The sequence below is a fragment of the Oryx dammah genome, unplaced genomic scaffold, assembly GCF_014754425.2.
Source record: "Oryx dammah isolate SB20612 unplaced genomic scaffold, SCBI_Odam_1.1 HiC_scaffold_18, whole genome shotgun sequence".
In the NCBI taxonomy this organism is placed as follows: Eukaryota; Metazoa; Chordata; class Mammalia; order Artiodactyla; family Bovidae; genus Oryx; species Oryx dammah.
The window spans coordinates 41,355,059-41,381,355 of NW_024070202.1; the positions used below are offsets into that span (position 1 = coordinate 41,355,059).

The 26,297-nt window shown below is 39.7% G+C and overlaps 1 protein-coding gene across 1 annotated transcript; it reads left to right on the forward strand.

Moving 5' to 3' along the window:
• Positions 1-438: 438 nt before the first annotated feature.
• Positions 439-2,736, forward strand: LOC120878126 (cullin-1-like). Its single transcript, XM_040260740.1, has one exon. It carries the CDS (start codon positions 439-441, stop codon positions 2,734-2,736), a length of 2,298 nt encoding a protein of 765 aa, XP_040116674.1.
• Positions 2,737-26,297: the final 23,561 nt, after the last annotated feature.

A 26,297-nucleotide genomic window follows, 5' to 3' on the forward strand; every position in this document is an offset into this window, starting at 1 on the left:
GGGGCAAGCCTGGAGGCTGAGGGACTCAACAGGACCTTGGCAGGATGGGGATTTTACTGGGGCTGGGTGCATTGACCAGGTGGAAATATCTATCACAGGAGCCACTTAGGCATCTGGGAAATGCAGCTCACATGTTACTGATATTTACAATGCAGTGGATTTGTTTATGAAGACAAAAAACAACAGAAACAGAGAGCCCACTTCCAAGCAAGATGTTTCTGCTTATTCAGTTCAGTGCTGGAATCATTTTGGTGTTTGCTTTACTTGCAGGTTCCCTTCTAGGTTTGTGCTGCGGTGAGATTTCATTCTCTACATTTAAAGAACATCCTTTCTGAGCTGCTGTGAATAAATCTGCAGTGATAGTGTGTATCTTCATCTAATGGAGAATTAGCTGTACCTTGAATAAAGACTGTGGACACCTTGATACTATTACTCACAATGTCATCGGACTGGAGCCAGAATCCCAGTGAACTGAATCATCTTGGCATTGACAAGCTCTGGGATAACATCAGAGCGGGAATCCAGCAAGTGTATGCCAGACAAAGTATGGCGAAGTCCAGATACATCGAACTCTACACTCTTCTTTATAACCATTTATGGGTGTCCCCTCAAGCCCAGACTAAATCAAAAGAGGAACAGAAGCGGAGGAAAGATGAGAATGTTGGCTTTGAATTATACAAACGGATTAAAGAATTTTTGAAGGACCACTTGACAAATCTTCCTAAGGATGGAGAAGATCTGATGGACGTAGGAATACTCAAGTTCTATACTCAACAATGGGAGGATTACCAGTTTTCGAGCAAAGTGCTGAATGGGATTTGTGCCCGCCTCAATAAACATTTACTTGAAGGATATAATCAAGGACACAAAATTTGTGAAATATATTCTCTTGCAATGGTGACTTGGAGAGATTGTCTTTTCAGGCCATTGAATAAACAAGTAACAAATGCTGTTTTAAAACTGATTGAAAAGGAAAGAAATGGTGAATCCATCAATACAAGACTGATAAGCGGGGCTATACAGTCTTACATGGAACTGGGGGTGAATGAAGATGATCAGTTTGAGGAGGGCCCTATGCTCACCGTGTACAAAGAAGCCTTTGAATCTCAGTTTTTGGCTGAAACAGAGAGATACTATACCAGAAAGAGTACTGAATTATTGCAGCAGAACCCAGTTACCGAATATCTGAAAGAAGTGGAGGCTTTTCTGCTGGAGGAGCGGCGCAGGGCCCAGGCCTACCTTCACCAGAGCACCAAGGGCAAGCTAGCCAGGAAATGCAGACAGGTGCTTGTGGAGAAACACTTGGAGGTTTTCCTCACAGAATTTCAGAATTTACTGAACGCCGACAAAAGCGAAGATTTGGGTCGCATGTATAAGCTCATATATAGAATCAAGAATGGCCTGGGAGAATTTAAAAAACTCCTGGAGACACACATTCATAATCAGGGTCTTTTAGCAATTGAGAAGTGTGGAGAAGCTGCTTTAAATGACCCCAGAATGTATGTAGAGATAGTGTTGAATATCCATAAAAAATACAGTGCCCTGGTGATATCAGCATTCAGGAACCATGCTGACTTCGTGGCTGCACTGGATAAGGCTTGCAGTGGCTTCATAAACAACAATGCAGTTACCAAAATGGCTCAGACATCCAGTAAATCCCCCGAGTTGCTGGCTCGATACTGTGATTCCTTGTTGAAGAAGAGTTCCAAGAACCCAGAAGCAGCAGAACTAGAAGACACACTTAACCACGTGATGACAGTCTTCAAGTATATGGACGACAAAGATGTGGTTCAGAAGTTCTACACGAAAATGCTGGCCAAAAGGCTTGTCCGTCAGAACAGTGCAAGTGACGATGCTGAAGCAAGCATGATCGCTAAGTTAAAGCAAGCTTGTGGTTTTGAGTATACCTCCAAACTTCAGCGGATGTTTCAAGACATTGGGGTAAGCAAAGCTTTGAATGCGCAGTTTAAAAAGCACCTGATGGATTCAGAGCCTTTGGACTTAGATTTCAGTATTCACGTTCTGAGTTATGGATGGTGGCCCTTTGAGGAATCTTGTACAGTTCTTTTGCCATCAGAGCTGAAACCATGTTATCAGCGCTTCACAGCATTTTATGCCAGCTATTACAGTGACAGAAAGTTGTCATGGGCATATCAACTGTCTGAAGGAGAATTAGTAACAAACTACTTCAAAAACAACTACACTTTGCATGCATCTACATTCCAGATGGCTGTCCTGCTCCAGTACAACATGGAAGATGCTTACACCGTTCAACAGTTGACAGACAGCACTCAGATCAAAATGGACATTGTGGCACAAGTCTTACAGATTTTATTGAAGTTTAAGTTACTGGTTTTGGAAGACAAAAGTGCAAATGTGGAGGAGGTGGAATTGAAGCCAGACACCTTAATAAAATTACATTTTGGTTATAAAAGTAAGAAATTAAGGGTTAATATCAGCTTGCCAATGAAAATTGAACAGAAGCGGGAACAAGAAACCATGTACAAAAACATTGAGGAAGATCGCAAACTGCTGATCCAGGCGGCTATTGTGAGAATAATGAAAATGAGGAAGGTTGTAAAACACCAGCAGTTACTTGGAGAAGTAGTGACTCAGTTGTCCTCAATATTCAAGCCTCAGATTTCAGTGATTAAGAAATGCATTGACATTCTGATCGAGAAAGAATATTTGGAGCGAGTGGGTGATGAAAAGGACACATACAGTTACTTGGCTTAACCCTCCCGGAAGGGTCTGACTGCAGGCTCAGCCCCTCGTCCCCTTAGGAAGGAGGGAGACAAGCTCACAGTGGTGGCAGAGTCACTCCAACCTCCTCCTTGGCCCCAGCTCCGGGTACCCATTGCTGGCTCCGCATGGAGAACTGCTTAGAATTGCCACACCTCACATCTGTAAATATGGACACTGATGCCATTTCACCTGATTGAAGACCAGAGGAGGGGGAACTTGCCACCCTGAGGGCTGCATGCTTTTGCATCCAGATCAACCCATTGGCCACATGAATAATAGCTGCTAGCTGGGCAGCCCCTTGAAGGCTGACAGCTCCTTGAGAGCAGGTCTGAGTGGACCTGCTTGTAATCTGTTACGAAAAACCATTTGTCTGTGTGCTTCATTTTTTTAACTGTGGAAATAAAATTAAAGGGAGAAAAATGAGTTGATTCTAGAAAGTGTCAAAGAATGTTCAGAAGCATGGAGAATAAATCCAGAAGTTCAAATTTTAATTTCAATAGAATTTCAGAGTAAAGTAATAGATAAAAATCAAAGAAAGTCAATATTTGAAGAAATAATGGGAAATAATTTCTCAGAATTATAGAAATGTATGATTCCACACATTACAAAAGTCCATTTAATGCAAAGCAAATCAAAACAAATTTTGAAAGCAAGAAACAAATGAAACCACACCTGAACACGTGGTAGAGTAGCTTCCACATGTTAAGGATAAAGGGAAACTTTGAAAGTCATCAGAGGGGAAAAGCAATATAATAAAGTGTAAAAATCCATTTTCATGAGCTATTAGACACATGACATGAGGTTTGTTAGATACATGACATCAATAGAGCAATATTTCCAAGTTACTGAGGGAAAGTTCTATTTCTGCAATTGCTCACTAATGGTTTCAGACCAACCTTCCAACCAAGGAAAACTTAAAAGTATAGACAACATTCAAAATGGAAAGAAAAAGCTGAAAATTGCAGTTAAGCGTTAACCAACAGGCTTGGAGTGTTCAAAACTGTCACATTCCAAAGAAAGGATTGGTTCCTGAGTGAAAAGTCTTTAAAATACCCTTTCTGTTAAGAGTGTATGTACATACATGAGGTCTTGGGGGCATGCCAAATAGTTCTGCTAGTAATGTGACATGGTGGGGTTCTTGGACCATACTTTATCAGTTTGACCTCTGGAGTTGCTGGAAACTAAGTAACCAAGGTCAGCCACGTGGACAATAAACCATATCTACTTGACTAACTCTTAATAGAAACCTTGACACCAAGACTCCTATGAAATAGGCTGTTTGACAAAAGTTCTTACACCTTGACACATAAGTTGCTGGGAAATTAAATGCTATTCAATGACTCTAGGAGAGAGAACAGTTGGAAGCTTGTTCCTAATCTCTTCTTGACCCTGATCTTTGCACCTTTTGCCTTGACTGAGTTTAATTTGTACCCCTTGGTGTAGGAAATTGTGGCTGAGTACAGCTTTTCTGAGTTCTCTTGAGTCTTTCTAGCAAATCATTAAACCTGAGGATGGTCTTGAGGATATTCAACATAGGATTTTCAAGGCAGTAGAGACAAACAAAATAGAAAATTCTGAAGATCAAGCATAAGTGGGAATTTGACATGTTTGGAAGTTTTATGACAAATTAGCAGTTGGAATGATTAATTATTATTGGCTCTAGTTCTCCACATGGACAAATATATTTAAATAGAATGCACTTATTTTATTAATTACCTCAAACACAAACACAAATTCCAGATGAAGAATAAATCTAAAAAGAGAAACATGACTTTTAATAAAACAGTCTCTATGATATTGAGCCCTTTAATTAAAATTTTTCCAAGGTAAAATTAGTTTAAAAGCTTGAAAAAATGATGTGGCTATCTCAAAAGTGCTAATAATCATTGACAAAAGACAGCACCAACAAAATTAACAGATGGAGAAAAGCTGGAAGAAATTATATTATAAATATATAAAATATATATTGCAAAATAAAGGACTAGTACCTAGCATAAAGAACATCTATAAGTCAATAAGAAAGGTGCAAACAACTAGGATACTGGGAAAGGACAGTTTTTCAAAAAATTAAAACAGTTGACTTATATTAAAAAGTATCCAAAGACAGTAATAATTAAATAAACGTGATTTGAAAGAATAGGAGTATATCATCTTTCACTCATCAAATTTACTTTTTCCTAAGTCAACAATGGTTTAAACGTTTGAGTCTTGGAAAATTTCTCAGAGTACTGATTTTACACTGGGGCAGACAGTTTTCAGGGCAACTTGAGTTTCTTAAAATATGAAAGGTACATACTCTATAACTTAGTATTTCTGTTTCTAGGTACCTGCTTTAGGGATGATCTACTCATGCATGTCAAAGTAAACACTTATAGATTGCTCTTTCTTAATATAACTTGTTTACTGGCTTTCAATGACATCACACTCTATTTTGTCACTATTCTTTTGTCACTATTCGCTCCTAATTCTGCACTATGGTTTTCTCTTTCCTGGTGGTGTAAGGTTGAAGTAGCCCCAGGCTCAGCCCCCGCTGCTATTTTCTTCTCCAGTTGCATTCACCTTCTTAGGTATCTCAGATGGCTCAAAGCTTTAATCAGCATCTATAGGCGGATAACTCCAACCTATCTATCTCCAGATCAGATCATTCTCCCAAACTAGACTCATATACCCAGTGCCCTACTCATTCACTATGGTACAGTTAGACAGAAATCTTCTGTGTCTCCTCCAAGTCCCTTGGCCACCTTTTCATTTACAAAGATGCTTTCTTCCCTGTGGGTCACGCTGCTGCTGCCTTTGCCATCCCCCTTGTCCAGATTTCTCTGCTGGTCAAGCTGAGGTCCCAGACCATTACGCCTCTCGTGTCCAACAAACCAATCCCCATCCACTTGCATACCGCAATAAGAAATGGGGGTGTGGGAATTGTCGTCCTTATTACTGACCACCAAGGTGCTGACCAGTAACATCCAGTAAAGCAGGGCATTGCTCTTGACTAATGGGAATCGAGAGATAGGAGGAAACTGAGTAGAAAAATTCTGTCTCTTCTCTCTTCTAAACTATTCTGAGGTGTAGTTTCTTGGGGTTACTAAATTCCAGCTGGGAGGAGATGAGAGAAATCACTGCCCTTAAAAAGTGAAATGCGCCTGTGAGCAAGTCAAAGCAGACCTGTAGTCAGCCACACATTTGTGGCTCCTCCTCCAGCATCAGCCCCCACTCATCACTTCCTCCTCCAAAGTCTTAAACTGAGTCGAGATTTCCTCTTCTCACACATCCCCATGGTATCTAGCATCTTGTTGAACACATTAAAAACTCCCTAAAATGTCTTCTTAAAAGAAAGACAATGAGAATGGGAGATAGGATATGTGAAAGAGAAAGAAGGAAAGAAAAGAAAATCAGTTCAGACCAACATATCAGCTATTCTCTCTCTACACAGTTGTGAAGAACTACTGGTTTATCCTTTCTCTAAGTAACAAATCCCAATAATTTATGCAGTTAAGAGAAGTCAGTGTTCTTCTGGCAAAGGACCTCAAACCAATATTAAAGTTTAGATTTATCTGAGTAAAAGCAATTAGCTTTTTGGCAAGTATTGAAACAGTAATTGTGCAACTTAAGTATCCTAACCTCTCTTTCCCCTCATTTGGAATTTGCCCAATTTATAACTGACAGGTTGCACTTCATAAATGTTGCTGTCTTTGGGCCACTTCCCTGTACAAAGACTACATTTGTCCCCAAGAGTTTTTTGTATCAGGTCTGTACTCTTATTCCAGGATTTATGATCTACTCTTTAACCATATCCTAACAATACTAACCTTCCTGCAAAGAATTTTATGTTTTATAGTTGCCCTAAACAATATCCACTTTGGTCAGAAAGTCTTAACATTCTTCATTTTATGTCTATACACTCAAGGTAATGCTGCTTTCTCTCCATAGATTTTTGTTTTCCTTCCCACCTCTAGTATGTTACCATTATAAGAACTTCCTCTTCTTAGTGACTATAGACCTCGTAGTCATGGGATTAAAAAAAGAAAAGGAAGAGATAGGTCTGGATTCCAGAATTCAATAATTGATCTCATGATAACTGTCACCATCAAGAGATGCTGTAATGCAGGTGGTACTATGACCCAACTACACCTCAAACAAACCTTGATAAGACATATAAGATTACTTTTTTATTGTCATCATAGGTGAGCCCTCTGTAACTGTCTCTATAATGTCTCTTCTACTACAAATGTGTCAGCACTAGTCATTCAAAACATTTCTCCATTGGCAGTTTTTATGTCAAATGATATTAAGACACTGAGGATTCATTCATGATCAAGATAAACCTCATCCCTGCCCTTTCAGAACTTCTATTTCAATGAAGAGAATTAATACATGAATGAGATATTTTTAGTGCCATCAAAAAAACTAAGATGATGTGACAGTAAATTGGACAAAGGAGAGACAATTATAGATTGAGTCACTCTCAGAGAAGATTTGCTGATGTTGTGAAATGTTGAGTTGAAGCCTCATTAAAAGACGGTATTTCAAGAGACTGGGAGAGAGGATGCCAAGTAGTGGGACTGACAAGAACAAATTTCTTAAGTCTGAAATGATGTTGGTGTACCTGGGCAGTGAGTGTGTTCAGTGTGGTTGCAGTATAGTAAGGAAGAGAGAAAAGGGCACATTAAGAAAAGAGGAAACGAGTACAAAGCATTCAGACCTTGTGGACCAAGATATGGAATTTACATTTTATTGAAATGAGAAGCTGCTAGAGAATTTTGGCAAGTGATTAACATCCAATTTTCATGTCAAAATTGTTCTGTTTCCTCCATGGAGAAGGGAGAAGAGAACACATCAGTTCCACCTTTGTTCCAACTTCAGAGATAGGTTCTCGAAAACATTATGAGTTTTGGAATAAAGTGACTTTTTATATCTGCTGCTGATCACCTAAAAGTTTCTAGGTAGACCTTTGTTCTCTTGACGTATTAGCACTAAAGGTATTGTCTGCACATTTAACATCAGTAATCAAATAACAACCAAACATTCGAAAGTGATAAATACAAGCAGATAGAGCTGAAGAAAAAATAAGAGAAAGTTCTGATTATTACTGCATAGGTCAGCTTATCAGACAAGGAAGTAATAAGGCTGAAACAATGCCTAATTACAAATGCACTAACCAGGGCAATTTTGTCTTTATGTGGAAAACATGGCTTAACTTCTCCAATTCTTATTGACTGCACTCGATCTCAACTACTTTCAACAACTAGGCATAACTCATTTTATTCCGCTCTGTTTTATTGGGCTTTGCAGATAATGTGTTTTTCTTACAACACAAATTGAGATTGTGGCAACCCTGTGTCAAGCAGGTGTATGGGCACCATTTTTTCAAAAGCATTTGCTTACTTGTCCTCACATTTTGTTAGTTCTTGCAACATTTCAAACACTTCCACTATTATTGTATTTGTTATGAGCTTCCCTGGTGGCTCAGTGGATAAAGAATCTGCCTACAATGCAGGAGACACAGGTTTGATCCCTGGGTCAGGAAGATCCTCTGGAGAAGGAAATGGCAACTCACTCCAGTATTCTTGCCTGGGAAATCCCATGAGCAGAGGAGCCTGGCAAGCTACTGTCCATGGGGTTGCAAAAGTTGAACACATCTTAGCGACTAAATCACGATGTTTGCTATAGTGATCAGTGGTTGGCAATCTTTGATGTTACTATTGCAAAAGAAAATTCACCTTAGATAATGATTAGCATATTGTACCAATGAAGTATTTTTAAATTAAGATACATATGCTGTTTTATAGACATAATGCTCTTGCACACTTATACTAGAGTACAGTATAAACATAACTTGTATGCACTGGGAAGCCAAAAACTTCATGTGACTCACTGTATGCAATAGTTGCTTTATTGTGGTGGTCTGGAACCAAACCCACGATATCTCTGAGGTGTGCCATATGTATATATATATATGCTTCCCAGGTGGCGCTAGTGGTAAACAACTTGCCTGCCAATGCAGGAGACATAAGAGATACAGCTTCAGTCCCTAGGTCTGGAAGATCCCCTAGAGGAGGGCATGGCAACCCATTCCAGTATTCTTGCCTAGAGAATCCCATGGACAGAGGAGCCTGGTGGGCTACAGTCCATGGGGTTGCAAAGAGTTGGACATGACTGAAGCAACTTAACATGCACACACACACACACACATGTTTTATGTCATGTATGTGCTGAATGTATAGTCCTGCTAAAACTACAGCCTTTGCAATGAAGCAAAATAGGGAATTTTGACAATTTACTTTTGGCCAATATCTGTCCTCAGAATGTATTGCTAACAAAACAAAATAGTATTCAATAAAGGAAATGAGCCAGGTTGCATTCAACCTGTTGAAACATGTGCAGAAAATTATATAACCCTAGTAGGTAATAAGTGGGAAATACTGAGTGCTTGTACCTGACAAGATACTGAGCACAAGGAAGGAGAAAGTTCTCATTAGAAAAATACATCAGAGATATGTAAGTCCAAAAGTAAATGGGAGCAGGGGTAAACTAGGAAGAGCTGGGAAATGTATGCTCTCTACTATCAGTAGTTATTAAACCTGGCTGAATAGGGTATGCTGCTGCTGCTGCTAAGTTGCTTCAGTCGTGTCCAACTCTGTGAGACCCCATAGACAGCAGCCCACCAGGCTCCCCCGTCCCTGGGATTCTCCAGGCAAGAACACTGGAGTGGGTTGCCATTTCCCTCTCCAATGCATGAAACTGAAGTCACTCAGTTGCGTCCGACTCTTAGCGACCTCACAGACTGCAGCCCACCAGGCTCCACCCCCCATAGGACTTTCCAGGCAAGAGTACTGGAGTGGGGTGCCACTGTCCTCTCTTGATAGAGCTCTAGTAGATATTTAATGTTGTTTTTCTTCATGTTGCCTAGCATTTAAGTTTCTGCTTCCTGTTAGAATCTTATCTCCCTGTTGTTAAAGTCCCCATTTGTGTAGCATTGATGAAAGATCAGCTCCACAGATACCAAAGTGGGTGATATTTCTCATTCCAAGAGAGCTAAGAGACAGCACGTGATTCAGGAGTGCCCATTTTGACGTCAGTGGCAGTCTGAACCAGTCCCTTACTGCTGTATAACCTTGTCATTTTTCCATTAACCAGCTTTTTAGAACCCTTCTGACCTTTGTCCATTTCCCAAATCAAATCCCCCAGGCCATCATGAATATTTTGAGCCTCCAATTCCCCTCATATATATATATATATATATATTTTTTTTTTTTTTTGCTTAGAATAGACAAAATTTAGTTCTAATGCTTGAAAGCAATAAATGTGATTAATACTGACTCAGGCAATGTTTAATCATTTTTTCCTGGTGTCCAAACTCCCTCCAAGCTAATGGGGCTCAATCCTACTAACCAGTTCAGTGGAAGTTTCTGCTGTCTTCCCAAGGTGCACAGCACTCCCAGTTTTCTTCCAACTCAGAACCCACCCTTAGGATACAAAAAAATTATTAAGAGAAGTTTGAAGTCAGAGCTAGAACAGTTATTCTTAAATTTAGTACTCTTAGAATCTGATATGGTGTTCATTAAAAGTGTGGTTTCAGAGACTACACTAACTCAAAAGTAAAGCATGGGAGAAGCCCAGGGATTTGTGTTTTTTATAAGCATGGAGCCAAGGAGCTAGAATTCTATTTGGTGAGCACATTTGTGTCCATTTGGCTTTGAAGGAGAAGAACCGCGTTTGGATGGTTCTCTATCCCATCATGTATTTCATATTTCCTTCATATTTACTTCACTGGCTGATTTCCAGAGAAATTTGTGATTTCTTTGGCCTTCAATGTACGATTTGCTCTGATTTGTCTGTGCCTTCTTGGGAATTTCTTGTTACCATTTAAAGTTTATTTATTTATTTTGTTGAAATGTCTAGCTTCTTATAATCAACTTTAGAGCATTTTGCAAAGGTCAATGTAATCACTGCTCTACTGAAACAGCTTAAATTCTGCTCTTCTAAAGAATGCTTTCTCTCAGTTTGGGGATTATAAACATTTTCATTAGCAACCAGTTGCCAAGGAGTCCTGTTATAAGTTGAGATATAATATCTACCGCTTCATATCTTCCCTTGTGACTCAGCTGGTAAAGAATCTGCCTGCAATGCGGAAGACCTGGGTTTGATCCGTGGGTTGGGAAGATCCCCTGACGAAGGGAAAGGCAACACACTCCAGTATTCTGGCCTAGAGAATTCCATGGACTGTATAGTCCATGGGGTTGCAAAGAGTCGGACACGACTGAGTGACTTTCACTTCATGTCTCAGAGAACACACAAATGTGTTTCCTTTTACTCCATCAAAACTACTGACTATTGAGAATGAAACATTTTCACAGTAAATTGCAATTAAATTTTATTCTTTTGAAGATAATTGTACATTTACTATACTGAGTAGAACTTCTGTGAGAAGGAAAAAACTCAAAACATTTTATTCTAAGATTCATATAGTTTTCATATGGCTATATGATAACAATAATCCTGGCTGGAGGTTGACAATATAAGTTTTAACTATGAATCTAACTTTTTTTATTCTTATAATTTAAATATTCATTTTTTTCATCTATTAAATGGGTATAATTCTACCTGGCCTAATTATATAGGAAAAGATTAAACTTCATAAACTATAAAAACACTTCACAAACAGAAATTACTGGTAAATACGATGCAAATATGACATTCAATTTAAACGGTGTTAACAGGTAATAAGAACAACAGCAGTGGTTTATATAGTTTCATATATTTGGCTTTATTTTAAGCTCTATGTATGTGTGAGTCTAAGGAGAAAAAGCAAGAGAGTGATTGATTTAACACTCAGAAACACCCTATGAAATTGATCTTTCTCAGATGATGAAGCTGAGGCATAGAGAAGTTAAATAACCTTTCAAAGACCCCATAGATTTTTCACAGGTACTTTACAGAAATGCAGCAAGAACAAAAGATTTTTTAATTTATTTATTTTAATTGGAGGCTAATTACTTTACAGTATTGTAGTGGTTTTTGCCATACATTTACATGAATCAGCCATGGGTATACATGTGTTCCCCATCCTGAACCCCCCTACCACCTCCCTCCCCATCCCATCCCTCAGGGTCATCCCAGTGCACTGTCCCTGAGCCCCCTGTCTCATGCATCGAACCTGGACTGGAGATCTATTTCACATATGATAATATACATGTTTCAATGCTATTCTCTCAAATCAGCCCACCCTCACCTTCTCCCACAGAGTCCAAAAGTGTGTTCTTTACATCTGTGTCTCTTTTGCTGTCTCACTTATAGGGTCATCATTACCATTTTCTCAATTCCATAAATATGTGTTAGTATACTGTATTCGTGTTGTTGTTGTTTTTTTCTGACTTACTTCACTCTGTATAATCGGCTCCAATTTCATCCACCTCATAAGAACTGATTCAAATGTATTCTTTTTAAAAGCTGAGTAATACTCCATTGTGTATATGTACCACAGCTTTCTTATCCATTCATCTGCTGATGGACATCTAGGTTGTTTCCATGTCCTGGCTATTATAAACAGTGCTGCGATGAACACTGGGGTACACGTGTCTCTTTCAATTCTGGTTTCCTCAGTGTGTATGCCCAGCAGTGGGATTGCTGGGTCATAAGGCAGTTCTATTTCCAGGTTTTTAAGGAATCTCCACACTGTTCTCCATAGCGGCTGTACTAGTTTGCATTCCCACCAACAGTGTAAGAGGGCTCCCTTTTCTCCAGACCCTCTCCAGCATTTATTGCTTATAAACTTTTTGACAGCAGCCATTCTGACCAACGTGAGATAGTACCTCATTGTGGTTTTGATTTGCATTTCTCTGATAATGAGCGATGTTGAGCATCTTTTCATGTGTTTGTTAGCCATCTGTATGTCTTCTTTGGAGAAATGTCTGTTTAGTTGTCCTTTGGCCCAGTTTTTGATTGGGTCATTTATTTTTCTGGAATTGAGCTGCATGAGCCTCTTGTATATTTTTGAGATTAATTCTTTGTCAGTTGCTTCAATTGCTATTATTTTCTCCCATTCTGAAGGCTGTCTTTTCACCTTGCTTATAGTTTCCTTCGTTATGCAGAAGCTTTTAATTTTAATTAGGTCCCATTTGTTTATTTTTGCTTTTATTAATGAACATACTAATATTCACAAATGTTTTGGAATTGACCCCGCATCTTGATAGTGCCATGACATAAACATACATTTTTCTTTTTATGAAGCTCAAAAAAAGTGCATTTGATTTAGCTAAGTGGAGTTTGTACTATTCTCACTTCCTTTCCAAATCCTGTGACTCTAAGATGATTGCCTGCCTTTACGAAAATAGGAAAAATAGACAACTGGAATGCCATGTAATTGCTGGAATTTTAATTGGATGGGAAAGAGGAGCATAAAATAGTATTACAGTCAGAGCCAGCCTAGATTTAAAGACAGTGACTATTTAAGTTTGTGATTTCTGAGGCTTCTTCAGAATCCTCACCAGAGAACTACACCTACACCTTTCCTTACCTAATCTCAAATTCCCACCAACATCATTTCTATGTTATATCACTTTTAAATCAAATTTGTTTTGATAAAAGGCATAGAAATTATGCTCATTGTATAGCATTGTGAATTATGATTAATAGTAACCATGAAACTACAGCAATGATTTTCTGGTCACTAGATTATGACATCCTTAGCAGGGTTATGGGGATTCCCTTGTGGCTCAGCTGGTAAAGAATCCACCTGCAATGCGGGAGACCTGGGTTTGATCCCTGGGTTGGGAAGATCCCCTGGAGAAGGGAAAGGCTACACACTCCAGTATTCTGGCCTAGAAATATTCTGGCTCCTCTATAGTCCATGGGGTCGCAAAGAGTCAGACATGACTAAGCAACTTTCACTTCACTTTAGCAGGGTCATAAGAGGTTAAAAGTATAAAATTTGATTTATCAGTTTTATCTGCCTCTAGAATTAGGAAAAAGGCTGCCACTACTGGATTAAGTCTAAGAATAGTCAAGTTCAGTAAGAGATCTTTAGAGTTCCCAGGGTGAATGCAGGAAACCTGGAGAATCTGATGGCCCTGTGATCATGATATTCAACCCGTCCGTGCAAAAGGGCAGCAGAACAGGAGCTGAAGGGAGCTGGGCAGTCCCATGAGGGGTTACAAACAAGAGATACCAGCCTCAGCCAGGTATCAATATGAAGGCCCCTGGGCCCTGGTTCAGTGCAGGAAGTAGGTTTACGTTCTGGAAAAACAGCCATGTTGGAATGGGATGTGTCAGGAAAGCCAGATCATTGCCACTTTTTGGAAACAATATAGGAGGCATTTATTTCATGCCAGATTCTTTGTCAAGGATCTCATGCTCCTGAGCTGTCTTTTAGTGGGGAAGTATTTTTAGTTGGAATAGCCCTTCTAGTCTCCTTCTAGTCACTGGACAAGCATGATTTATATAATTAGTGAGTTTGTGAGGAGGAGATAGTCATGCTCAGCCCAAAAGATATGCAGTCTCTGGGTCTTGTAGGTCTGCCAACTTTGGGACAGAGCAACTCTGTGACCTCCACTGTGTGATTAGTGTCTGCCCCTGCAAAGAGGGTTGGGGGATGGTGGCGCTCAGGTCATTTTACTGTGTGGATGACTAAAAATATGACTTTATTTCCTGAGTGAAGAATTAGCGCATGGTGAGCACACCCTGAGGCCATATCAACCAAGTCAGCCTTTATCAGCAATAACACTAGTTTTTAGTTTTCCGCTTGTCTTTTGTGTCTTATTTCTCAGATGGTTCTATATTTGGAGATGAAAGGGATGTGATTTATTGACTCCCTGAAGTCCTAATCCATATGTCAACTCCTTTAACTCTTGCAATATTATTGGTACTCTTGTTAGTTTCAATTGTGGTTATAACAAATAAACGCAAACACAGCACTTTTAAACAACACAAATTGATTACCCCATCATTTCTGTAGGTCAGAAGCATAGCACAATGTGGCTGAATTCTCTGCTCAGTGTCTCAATGATGAAATTAAAGTACTGACTGGAGCTGCAGTCCTCAACTTGGACTCCAGATCCTCTAGAAATATAGCTGATCATTGCAGGAACTCATTCCTTCTCTTGTTTTCCATGGGATCCTCCATCATCAAATATTTCCAGGTTTCAGATCCCTCTGAATTGCTCTTTTGCCTTTTTTCTTTTTAAGGTTTCATGTGGCCCAACCTAGATGATTCAGGATCATCTCCCAATCTTAAACTTGACATAACAGGCACATTAATTACAGCCACAAAGTCCCTTTTCATCACATCAGAGGGTGTGACTCCCGGGAACAAAAATCATGAGGGCTATATTTCTGCTCACCACAGTTAGATAATAACATTCCTATTTTGGAAATAAGAAAGTTGAGACTCAGAAAAGATAAAGAACTTGTCATAAATCACACAGATGGTAAATGGCAAAGCTAGAATCAAAGGGCGAGTGTCTCTGAGTTCAGGTTCAGTACTGCCCTTGATCTCAAATTTCCTACGTTCTTGCCCACTGTTCACCTTGGACAAATGATGCATAATCAAACATAGCATTTTTCTTTATAACAAGGAACAGAAAGACATGTTCATTGTGCTTCCAAACCCCTCTCTTTCCTTCAGCTTATTTTTTCTGTTTTCACTCCCATCTGATAAATGTTCCCACTTCCTCACAAATGAGAAATGGTTAGGAAGAGAAAAATAAAGTGTCGATAATAAAACAAGGAAATAAGAGAGAGAGGTACAACAGGGGAGAAAAAAAGGATGGAGGCAAGAAAGAGAGAGAAAGTGAAAAGAAGAAAGTCAAGAAAAGGGAAGGCACAGGTAGAGACGACACTGAAGTGACTTAAATAAATTCACTGTATTCTAGGATCATGATTTAGGCACTGAGAGATCAGTTAAAATTTTCCCCACTATTCCGTTTATATACCCAAGTAAAGCCTGCATATTGCTGGCCCCAAACAAAACACACAATCTGGCATTAAAGAGCTCAAGATTCTTTAGCTGTTGTAATATTTTAATGACTTGAGGCCAGAATTTCAGCTTGAGGCCATGTCAGCCTGCTTTGCTTCTCACCCTTGTCCTAGCGAACTGTCCTCAAGGCCAATCCCTCAGGCCCTCTCTCCTACAGTACACCCATCCCAGTATCCACAACTTACTTTTTTGATTACATCTTTGCCATCTTGTCTCCTGAAACCCCTATTTTACTGGAAATGTACCCTCAACCTTTTTTTTTTTTCCTTTTTAATAAAATGTTCCCTTTGCAGGCAGATCTCCCTAAAGGTCAGTTCCTTTCATCACTTACTATGTGGAAGACACTGTTCTAGTGCTGAGGACAGGAAAACATAAAAAGACATGCTCATTGTCTCTGTAGATTTTACAGCCTGGCAATTAAGTAGGACAGAAAATAAGTAGACAATGTTAATGCTGAAAGGTTAAAGGGAATAATAATTGACACCATGTTTTTTTTTTTTTTTTTGCCTTCCATTCCAGTTTCAAACCATCACTCTTCCACTCTCAAGAATCTCTTTCTTTAAGATATTTACTGTGCCAATATATTTTGCCTACCCTCAAGGCTACCCAGAGATACTTCTAAATATCTCCAATCCACTCATTTTTCTTTTCCCTTCAGGGAGCTTCCCAGGTTTTTCTCTTCTTCATGAGTGTCCTCCCTCTACTTCTGTTTACCTCCTCCTCTCAGGTATTTAAACTTCCTCAACCCCAGGTTAAAAAAAAAAAAAATTCAATTTGTAGACTTCCTTTTTTGATTCCCTCTTAATGGATCAGATCAAGGCTAATTCTTCCTCATGTTCTTTAGATTTATTGCTTTGTGCTTAACAGAAACTGTGATTCATCAGTGATCTCTGATTTCCTCTTTGAGCAACATTCAAACACTAACAAGCCCCAGCCTCCTTAAACAAAAAAAAGCTTGCCCTATATCCCATCATAATCCTTAGTTAACTGCTTATCTCTCTTCTATATTTTGTTATACACCTTCTTGAAGAAGGAGTATTGGCTACTATCATCACTAGCTCAGCTTAAATTTAATCTAGAACCCAAGAAAATGAAACTAATAATATTTCACTGAAATGCTCAGCAGGTGTGACTTCATAGCTAGATACACACACATGGAAAAAAGGTAACATTTCTTATTTTCTATCAGTAAGAGTAATACCTGTCAGAATGGCTCTCATCCAAAAGAACACAAATAAAAAGTGTTGACAAGGATACAAAGAAAAGGGAATACTTATGTACTGTTGGTTGGAATGTAATGCAGCCACTGTGGAAACCAGTATGAAGATTTCTTACAGAACCAAAAATAGTTTTTAGCAATTCTACTCTTGGGTATATATCAAAAAACAAAAAACACAGATCCATAAAGATACACACCGTGTCCATAGCAACATTATTTACAGTAGCCGAGACATGGAAGCAACCTAAGTGTCCATCAACAGATCAATAGATAAAGAAGTTGTGGTATAGATACACAATTGAATATTACTCAGCCATTTAAAAGAATGAAATTTTACCATTTGCAGCAGCATAGGTGGATTTGGAGGGCATTATGCAAAGAGAAATAAGAGAAAGACAAATACTATATGATATCACTTACATGTATAATCTAAAAAAGTACAACAAGCTGGTACATATAACAAAAAAGAAGCATATTCATAGATACAGAGAACGCATTAGAGGTTACCAATGAGGAGGGGGGGAGACGGTACCAATTATTGGTTGTAAGATAGGCTCAAGAATGAGTAAATACAATTCTAAGTCTCTATCCCCCAGGATGTCGGGAAATCCAATCTTTGCTTTCCTAAGGCTCCCTGCTTCCCAGGGTCACACTGAACTGAAAAGTTTATGCATTATCTGGGAAACAAAGGCTCCATTTTAATAATCATTTCTTCACTACCAGCTGCCAGTCTCGACTCCCACCACTTCCTGTTCGCCCTTTTGCAATAGTCTTATCACCTACTTGCTGTGATGCTCATTACTGAGTCTAATCCTTCACTAATCCTGTTTTCTATACAGGGGTTGTCCTTTTCTTCCTTCCTTGCTTGGATCTCTCCTGTTTATTCTGCAGAACTGAGTTCAAGTGTCCTTCTTCCTTCTTTGAACACTCCCTGACCCACAGAATGATTTACACACCCTCATTGCGATTGCATCCTGCACAAACTTTGAGTAATTATTCCTAGATTCTTGATTAGGCCAGAGAATATATTAGGCTCCCAAAGAATTTATAATCTGGAGAAGTATCTAAATGGGGAGAAAAGGTGATTGCAATGCTCTCTGTGATGTTTGGCAGGAGTGATTAAAGAACCTAGGAAATGTTTAAAATAGTTAACATATTCAATGTTTTATGTGTCACATATAATCTAAATATTTTATATGTTACCTCATTTAATTCTTACCAAAAACTATGAACAAAAAACTTGTACCCGTTTAGTAACTTGTCCAAGGACTCATGGCTAATGCACAGACTAATGGAAGTCTGGCTTCAGGACATATTCTGTTAATCTATATACTACATTATTTCACTATGTTTGATAGCATTGCCTCAACAGTGAGTATTGGCTAGGACATAAGAACTAAGATGAGATTATCTAGTCAAAGGGTAGGTGCAAAGAGAAACTATGGAAATTGAAGAGTGGTGAGAAATGAGCCTGCAAGGATAAGGAGTGTCTGAATAATAAAGGGACCAGGGAATTCTATAAGAATTTTGCATTCATCATGGCAACAAAGGGAAGTCACTAGGATGTCCTCCCACAAGGGGATCATAACCAGTAGTCATGGGACTGGGCTGCCTTGTGCATGGTGGTGCCCTGCAACTGAGGACAGCTGCCTATGGGGATGGTGACTCTTGGCTATGGATGGAGTGACTGCCCTACAGCGGGGACCTGGGTGGAACCACAGTATCTGCCACGTCTCAGCTCTGAGGGGCTTACAACCACTTGCTTTCTAGGTGATTTCTCCCCATCAGGGAAAAGCTTTGCTAGGGGTCTGGTTAACCTGATTTCTTGGAGGGAAATTTTGTGAGAGAAGGGTTGGTAGGATGAACTACAGCCCCTGTTGCAGAGTCTGATCTCAGAACTAAAACTGATACTCACCATCTCTCTCCTTCACCACCCATTCCAGACTCCTGCTTCCCTTAGCCAGCACTTCTTCTGGTCCAGGCAGTTTGCCAGTATGGATGTGAGCTACACCATCATTTCTGAAGTTCTGGAGCCCCTGGTCACTGTGCCATTTCCAGGCTGTGGCTGTTTCTCTATATGTCATTGACACCAGGCATGGCGGTGCCACAGGCATCCCAGTGGATCAGCTAAGGGCCAGACACATTCATCCCTCCTGCCCTGGGTAACAGCTGCCCTGCCTCCCCCTGAAGATGGGATCCATCCCCAGTGCTGGGAGCATGGCTCCTTTCTCTCCCTGCTGGCCTCATGGCAGGAGGATCCTGGATGACTAGGTGGCAGCAAGAGCATAAATGTCAGTGCTGCTGTTCCTGGGAACCAGAGCTTCTAAGTCTGTGGAATCTACACTGTGTGGGTGGAAAACACAAATTCCCTCCAGGAAACTAGGCCGACCAGAATCCTGGCAAAGCTTTTCCCTGATGGGGAGAAATTACCTAGAAAGCAAGTGGTTGTGAGCCCCTCAGAGATGGAGTGGATACTGTGGTTCCACCCAGGTCCCCGCTGTGCAGCCAGTCACTCCATCCTCAGCCAAGAGTCACCATCCCCATAGGCAGCTGTCCTCAGTTGCAGGACACCACCCACATAAAGCAGACCAGCCCAGCCACTGATGTGGGGGATTAAAGGTCCGGCCTTCTTGTGTGAGTTTGGAAGGATTCAGTGCTCCCCACAGGATCAACTGGGGCCTCAGCAGGAACTATTAATACACTGTAAGTCACTTTCTGCATCTGCTCAATGCTGCCCCTTCACTTTCTTACTAGTGTGTCTCCTGAGAGAATGTCCTCAAACCCCTTTAGTCCAGAATTCTCTGGTCACAGAATCTGTTTCCAGAGGCCCAGTGTGAGTCCTGAGGTCTGAAGGCAGGCTGCCGCAGGACGGGGAGCCAGAGGGGAAGAAGCACAGACAGTAACAGCGGCAACCCTTTCCATCAAGGAAACCAATGTGGTGGTAGCTCCAAGAAGCAGGTGGGCTTGAGAGTTTTTTCTTCTGTTGTTACTGGCTGTTTAAGCCTTAAGTATGCTTCATTTTTGACAGAAAAGAGGGAGAAGAGGAACATACACTAAAGATGATGAAAATGAACATTGAATTTGTGGAGATAAAAGGAAGGACGAAAATCAAAGGCTTAAGTAGCGAGAGTTAACCTTGTTTTAGTGGATTGTTGTTCAGTCGCCCAGTTGTGTCCGACTCTGTGCAAACCCATGGGCTACAGCACACCAGTCTTCCCTGTCCTTCACAGTCTCCCTGTGTTTGCTAAATTCATGTCCATTGAGTCAATTAGGCCATTCAACCATCTCATCCTCGGTGTCTCCTTCTCTTCCTACCCTCAAACTCTCCCAGGATCAGGTCTTTTCCAGTGAGTTGGCTCTTCACATCAGGTGGAGCTTCAGCTTCAGCATCAGTCCTTCCAATGAATATTTAGGCTTGATTTCTTTTAGGACTGACTGGTTTGATGTAGTGTGCTGTATGACTTATAAATCTGACTTAAGTTTTTGCAAATGGTTAGTCACTCATTTCAGCACTAATTTTGATTAGTTCTTTCTTTTCATATTTATATAAATTGCTGCTTTTTTCACAAAATAATCCTCATATAGTCCTGAGCCTGTCTTTAGACTCTTCTATTTCATAACTTTTTCTATTTCTCATCTAATACTAAATTGATACAATTACTACAGTTTATATGACATTGCAATAAATGGGAGGACAAAACCATCTGCCTCAGTGCCCTGAAATATTTTTAAATATTTCAAAATTTATGTCATATATATCATGAATTTTATTTTGCTTTTTAGGTTTATCTCCAGGATATATTATTTTTTTGTTGCTAGACAGAAAATTTTTACATTGTATTTTCATATTTGTGTTGTTGAGATGAAGAGAGCTATAGAGTTTATTGTATTGATATTTTATTAATCCCTGTATGAAATTTTTACACATTTTTGCATTTGTTCACTTAGGTATTTTCAGAGAGCAATTTTCTTTTTTCAATAATTTATATCTAATTTATTTCTTATTAACCTTATTAGCTAAAACCTATTATATTATATTATTCTCTGAGATGGGGCTTCCCCGGGGATCAGCAGTAAAGAATCCACCTGCCAATGCAGGAGACGCAGTTTTGATCCCTGGATCAGGAAAAGCCCCTAGAGATGGACGTGCAACCCACTCCAGTATTCTTGCCTGGAAAATTACATGGACAGAGAATCCTGGTGGACTGCGGTCTATGAGGTCGCAAAAGAGTTGGGGATGACAGAGTAACTAAACAACAATAACATCTTCTGAGATAAAGATTTGAGTGCAAGAGGATTTGGGAGTAGTGCTCTTGGAGTCAATACCTGTTGGAGGGAAGAGAAGGAAATAAGACTGAGCAGAAAGATAAGGTGGGTTGCTATACAGTAAGGATAAAGCAATCACGTAAAGTCCTTAGCAACCTACATGGAGCACTGAAGCTTATAAGATCCTTTCAGAGTTTTGGCAGGGACCTCAGATGTCCAGTCACTGGATGCTGGCTATTCCTGAAGTGGGGCAGAACCTGAGGCCAGGTGACTCACATCAACTGATGCAATTCCTGGCAGCACTCTCAGCAACAACCCCAGGAGCGAGGAAGTAAGTGTGCCTGTTCTGAGGCCTATCTGGGTAGCATGTTACAGCATTCATAACTTCCACGAAAGATGAGGTAATTTTGTGTTTTTTAAAAAATTATTTATGTGGTTGTGCCAGGTCTTCGGAGAAGGCAATGGCACCCCACTCCAGTACTCTTGCCTGGAAAATCCCATGGATGGAGAAGCCTGGTAGGCTGCAGTCCATGGGGTCGCTGAGGGTCGGACACGACTGAGCAACTTCACTTTGACTTTTCACTTTCGTGCATTGGAGAAGGAAATGGCAACCCACTCCAGTGTTCTTGCCTGGAGAATCCCAGGGACGGGGAGCCTGGTGGGCTGCCGTCTATGGGGTCGCACAGAGTCGGACACGACTGAAGCGACTTAGCAGGAGTGACTTAGCAGCAGCCAGGTCTTAGTTGCGGCTTGCGAGATCTTCTATCTTCTTTGCTGCATTTCGGATCTTCATTATCACATGCTAATTCAGTTGTGGCATGTGGGTTCTACTTCCCAGAACAGGGACTGAATAGGGCCCCCTGCCCTGGGAGCTGCAGTTTTAGTTACAGGACCACCAAGGAAGTCCCTGTGTCTGTTCCCAACATGATCATGGATTAACTAGTTTATACAATTTGGGGGCAAACTACTACTAAAACGTATCTGAATATTTGCATTATCTTTTGTGTTTGCAATTAACAGAATTTCCCCTCTCCTGCTTCCCATCCGCAGCCCCCCTCCACTCTGGCCGTGCTGCCCCTTCTCCCCCCAGAGGCCTGGGAACTCCATGGGCCAGAATCTCACCCAGGAAGTTTGTGTCCAGGTTTCGGAAATTGGAAGCACCTGCTCCAGGCTTGAAAACAGCAGCGGCCACCATTTTTTTGTTCTTCAGGCAGCAGGAGCAGAAGCCCGGGTTTCAGTTGAGAAATTGCAGTGGCTTCTGGGCGTTTTCCTGTGAATCTTCTGCCTCGGTTTGCAGAGCACAGTCTAGCCCAGAGGTTTGCAAGGAATCGTCATCACCTGGGAGCCTGAAACAGTACAAATTCTCAGACCTGCTGCAGACCGACCCATCCAGAAGCTCTGGAGGTAAGCGTTTTCCTGAGTTCCCTGGTTGAGAACCGTCGAAACTGATATTTATACAACAGATCATGACAGAGTTTGCAAACTGGGTTTGGTTAACAGAATTACCAGGAGTTATTCTGAAAATTACACATTCCTGGGTCCCGCCACATATCAACGTGGTAAGACTCTCCAGAAAAAGGCCCCACGAATATATATATATATATAATTTTGTCTGCACTGCCCAACATACAGGATCTTAGTTTCCCAACCTCCCCAACCAGGGACCCAGGGGGTGCCCCCTGTATAGGCAGCGGAGTCTCAAATACTGGACCACCAAGACAGTCCGCCATCAATGTGTATATTCTTAACAAGTATCCGCGGTGATTCTGCATTTGTGGAAAACTGGTCAAGTATTGCTTTGTGGTCTCTACAGTTCCTTGTTTAAACACCATTCCCTTTTCCTTATAGTGTCAATGGAAGGGAAAAACAGTTATATTTAATGAAAAAAAGCTGTAACTTGTTTGGAAAACCTGCTTACTCAGCATTAACATCCATTTTAAAAACTTGCAGTTGTAGGTTTTATATTTCTCACTCTTATTCAGACTAACCAAGGATGACTTTATCACAGTCACCGTTAAAATTTCAGACATCTAGACTCCGTTTAGACTTTATTGAATTGGATCTCTGAGAATGGGGCATGCTCAACAAACACACCAGCACCCCAAAATTTTGAGAGCCACCAAACAATTTCCCCCTAGTTTATAGTAGACCACATTAGACCACATGCATCACCAGATGTGCTAGCTATACTGCAAGCAAACTTGGGAAATGGATACCTACAAAGAGTCCTACTATTAACTCTGGGTTTTAGTTTATTCATTGGTAGATGAGGGTGTGGAACAAGATTATTTCTAATTTCTCTTCCTGTTCTAAAGTGTTTTGATGAAATTGGGTATTTATCAACCTGTACACATAGCTACTTCCAAAGGTTTATGGTTTTCCTTGGGCCTTCTGATGACCACATCATTTACTGCATTGGCTGGAGGCAGATATTTCAATTTTAAAATTTGATAAAATTTTATCTCAATTTTGCATCCTTTTGGTGCAAAACAAAGGGGTAAGAGAAAGAGGAGTGCTATAAATATTTCATTCATACTCTGATCCACTTCTTACAAATTTATTACTTTTCTCCTAAATATTTTTAAAATGACCACATTCTTGAACAGTCTTACAAGATGACTGATTTAGATTTTGCTTCCAGATGAAAACATTTAAATTTGTACAACATCACCAAGTTAATAATATACAAAAACATTCAGTTTTAATTCAATGTCTACTTTTAGCTAAGTATTCTTTATTGTAAAAACACAGTCTATATTTATATTTAATGTTATTGAAGTATAGTTGATTTACAATGTGTTGATTTCTGCTGTACAGCAAAGTGATTATTATATATATATGTATACACACACACATTGTTTTTCATATTCCTTTCCATTATGGTTTTTCACAGGATGCTGAATGTAGTTACCTGTGCTGTACAGTAGGATGTTGCTATTAACCCATCCTATATATCAATGTATCAATAATAGTTTGCATCTGCTAATCCCTAACTCCCAGTCCTTCCCTCTCCCAACTTCTCTTCCCCTTGGCAACCACAAGTCTGTTCTGTATATCTGTCAGTCTGTTTCTTTCTGTTTCATAGATATATTCACTTGTGTCTTATTTTAGATTTCATATACAAGTGATATCATATAATATTTAGCTTTCTCTTTGACTTACTTTGCTTAGTATGATAATCTCTAGGTCCATTCATCTTATTGAAAATGACATTATTTTGTTCTTTTTTGTAGCTGAATAATGTTCCATTGTCTGTATATATCTTTTTTATCCATTCCTCTGCTGATGGTCATTCGGGTTGTTTCCATGTATTTGCTATTGTGAATAATGCTGCTGTGAAAACTGGGGTGCATGTGTCTTTTCAGATCATGGTTTTGTCTGGGTATATGCCTGAGAGTGGGATTGCTGGATCATATGGCAACTCTGATTTTTTGAAGCCTTCATACTGTTTTCTGTAGTGGCTGAACCAACTTACATTCCCACCAACGGTGTAGAAAGGCTCCCTTTTCTCCACACCCTCTTTAGCACTTGTTATTTGTAGACATTTTAGTGCTGTCCATTCTCACTGATCTGAGGTGGTGCCTCATTGTAATTTCGATTTGCATTTCTCTAATAATTAGTGATGCTGAAAAGTTTTTGGTGTGATTGCATATCTCTTTTGGAAATGTCTGTTTAGGTCTTCTGCCCATTTCTTGATTGGGTTATTTGTTTCTGTCATTGTTGAATTGAATGAGCTGCTAAAATACAGTCTATATTAATGGTTAACATGAATACATGTTTAACCATTCAGGCTTTTTATTGTTGCTTTGAGTTAAAATGTGTCCTATATTGTACTATGAATAAGTGATGATAATATATACTCTTGAAGAGAAACTAAACCTGTGTTGAGCAGCATTAATACCATGTCTTGCATTAGTATTTACTAAATGTTTCTTGAATGGTGATTGGTTCCTTTGCCAATTATTTCTGGCACAAATGATGATTTTTAAAAACCTTTTTGCATGACTTTAATAGTAAATAGTAAATCCTTCTATGGGCTTAGAGATGCTTCAGATCTTTTGTCCATAATTTTAATGTATCTTAAAATCATTTCCCATTATCTGAAATGCTAAAATTGCTCTGGATAAATAAGAGTTCTTAAGGACATGAAAGTGGCAACTGTGAGATTACAGCAGCAACCACATTATTTCTTTTGTGATTTTGATACATGCAGGGACCATCTTATCGAATGCAGGTGCATCAACAAAAATTGGGGTAAGGAAAAATCCATTAACCACACAAATTTGATTAAGAGTTCTTACATTGTTTGGTGACTTAATCTTGAATGATAAATAAAAAGTGTTGATTTGCTGACTTTTCCTGTCTGTTTTCAAGATGCTCCCAAAGCTAACTTAACAGTTACCTTACTTCTGGAGTATTCCAGTCTGGTAAAATGTTCTGAGTTACTGACAAGGAAAGGGCAGAGCCATGGCAGTGGTCATGGTCCAACAAAGCCAAATCTGTTCGCCTTCAGGGTTCAGTTCAGGATCCAATTTGTTTAGCCAGATTTTTTTCCTAATTGAAGTCAGTGATCTCCTTAACTTCAAAATTGCATTATTTAATTTAGATGATTTTACTCTTATATTCTTAATTCTGGTAATGTTTAATTTTGGTACTTTTTTATATTGGTGCTGCTGCTAAGTCACTTCAGTCATGTCCAATTCTGTGTGACCCCATAGGCGGCAGCCCACCAAGTTTCCCCGTCCCTGGGATTCTCCAGGCAAAAACAGTGGTGTGGGTTGCCATTTCCTTCTCCAATGCATGAAAGTAAAAAGTGAAAGTGAGGTCGCTCAGTCATGTCCGACTCTTCCCCGACCCTGTGGACTGCAGCCTACCAGGCTCCTCTGACCATGGGATTTTCCAGGCAAGAGTACTGGAGTGGGGTGCCATTGCCTTCTCCTTTTATATTGGTACATTTTTATTAATAAAATTCTATGATGATTATTATATTTTTGAACTTTGAGTAGATTTCATTTTGATACTGTTAAAGATAATACTGGTATAATAAAATATATAAGCTTGTATAAAACATGCCAAACATTTTAAAACATGTAGTTT